The 2,127-nt window shown below is 51.3% G+C and overlaps 1 protein-coding gene across 1 annotated transcript; it reads right to left on the bottom strand.

Annotated features, from left to right (window-relative positions):
• Positions 1-588: 588 nt before the first annotated feature.
• LOC132239184 (ubiquitin-conjugating enzyme E2 R2-like) lies at positions 589-1,684 on the bottom strand. Its single transcript, XM_059705166.1, has one exon. The coding sequence runs from the start codon at positions 1,561-1,563 to the stop codon at positions 859-861; it is 705 nt and encodes a 234-aa protein (XP_059561149.1). The 5' UTR covers positions 1,564-1,684; the 3' UTR covers positions 589-858.
• Positions 1,685-2,127: the final 443 nt, after the last annotated feature.

Genomic DNA, 2,127 nt, shown 5'->3' with positions numbered 1-2,127 from the left:
CAGCCGAGTCTACAGGAACCACATGGGAATGTCGTTTTCTTTCCTTTTTTCAAGTATATTTTTTTGTTTGTTTGTTTGTTTTTTATTTTTTTTTTTATTTTATTTTTTTAGAATTTTTGTGAGTTTATTTGAGCCAAACTGTCGACATATGCCGGGAAGCAGAACCTCAAGGAATTGAGATAGTGCTCCGGAGAATGGCGGGGTTACATTTGTATTTCTACATTTGCAATCAAAGGAGGGACATAAGTGGGTTACATGACATTCATTGGTGATGGATTAAGGAGGAGGGATAAAGCAAAGCAGGGAAATCCCTGGGATTGGATAAAAGTAAAATGATGGACACATATTTAGGTGGGTGCAGGATCAATTAACATAACAATGAAGGAATTTGGTTGTACCCCAGGGGCTCCAGAAAAAGGGAAGTTACAAGTTACCCAGACATTTCAATGGTGTGTTATCATAGATGCAAAAAGACAGACAGGCTCATTAAGGTAAAGGTTGACCTTGTCAGTGAAGATACCGGTCTAGGACGTAACTGCCCACCATAACTGCTCTGAGTTAAAGTTTAATTTCAGACCATCATTGTGGTTACTTTATGTCTCTCAGACTGCCATGCAGGCCTCCCCTGAGCTTGTCAGGTCAGCATGTGGCCCCTTTCATTCACAATTACCTTCCCTCCATTAAGAGGTCCATAAAAAGGAGCCAACTGAGATCCACAAGGGGAGTCAGCAGGAGCCATGTTTGTTTTCCCCACCCCCTGTGACAGGGTTTTGCTGAGGGGCCACTGCTAGGTCCCCACTTGCTCCTCTCCCTTTGGCCTGAGATGGCAGGGCAGTACAGGGGCTTCGAAGGAGCAGGTCACGACTCCTCATTCCCAGAATCATTATGGTCATCACAGTCAGCATCTTCCTCCTCCTCCTCCTCTTCATCCTCAATGTCAAGGTCGTACAAGTCGTCATAAAGCCAATCTGAGCTGTTGTCATTGGAAGGCACTTTAGTTTTGATGCAATATTCTGCCAGGGTCGTGGGTACTTTCACTCCATCCTTTTCTGCTTCGGCTTTAGTGGCTGAAACCTGTTTTCTAATGATTTCAGCATATTCTTTGTCGTTTCCTTTACTGTCCCTCCATTTCCTGAACATAACTGAAGCATCCGCATTGGCTGCGGAGAAGATGTTGGGCTCATTAAGCAATGAGATGACACTTAACAGGATAGTCCTGACATTCTGAGTAGGATTCCACCTTTCCGAGTTCAGTTGACCACTCTGTGGGGCATCTACGGGTGGATGAAGAATTGAAATGCATACATGTCCACTCTCATAAATGTTGGGGTGCCACATTTTGGTCAAGAATCTGAAGGTAGGTGGTGAATATGGGTAGTCAATAGGAAATTTAATATGCGCCTTGAAGTAGCCGCCTTCGTAGAGGGTGTTGGGGGGTCCGAAGATGGCCACCTCCCAGTTGTAGAGGTCGGACTCATCCACCAGGGTGATGCGGGAGCCCTCCACCGGCTCCTCCTGCAGGGACTTGAGCTCCAGCATCAGGGCCTTCTGGGAGCTGGCCATTGTGGCGGTGGCGGAGCCTGGCCGGGGCCCCAGTCCTCACACACCAGCCGAGGTGGACCAGGCCCCTCCCCTCGGCTCACCCTCGGGCGAGGCCGCACCTGGCCCTGGCCTTCACACACCAGGCGGGCCGGACCAGGCCCCAGACAACCGTGGGCTGGCCCGGGTGCTCCTCACACACGACGCACGCCGGACAGGGCCGGGCCTTCTCCTCACAAGGGGGCCAGGTGCAGGGAGAGGGTGAAGGAGTTAGGGGAATTCACTCCCGGTCCTCCCCGCCCCGGAGGGGGCCTTCACTTGGGGGGGAGAGGAGAAAAGGCGGAAGCGGAGAAAGGCGGCAGAGGGCTGGCGATGATGAGGAGAGGGGCCAGGCCGGGCCAGGCCGGCCCAGGAGCGCCGTGCTCGCTTGCCCTCTGTTCTTCTCTGGGGCCGCCGCAGCCGCTGTTTCTCTTTAGAATAGTGCAAATGGGCAGTTGTGCACTCACCTAAGGAGAAGATCCAGGGCTTTCCGTAGCAGGAAAAATAGGAAGACGTCAGCTCAAGGATCAAGCCTTGATGTGTGGTTGC

This window comes from Myotis daubentonii, chromosome 8, assembly GCF_963259705.1.
Source record: "Myotis daubentonii chromosome 8, mMyoDau2.1, whole genome shotgun sequence".
NCBI classification, from domain to species: domain Eukaryota; kingdom Metazoa; phylum Chordata; class Mammalia; order Chiroptera; family Vespertilionidae; genus Myotis; species Myotis daubentonii.
Note: the sequence above shows the minus strand (reverse complement) of the source record. Positions and strands in the feature narration are given on the sequence as shown.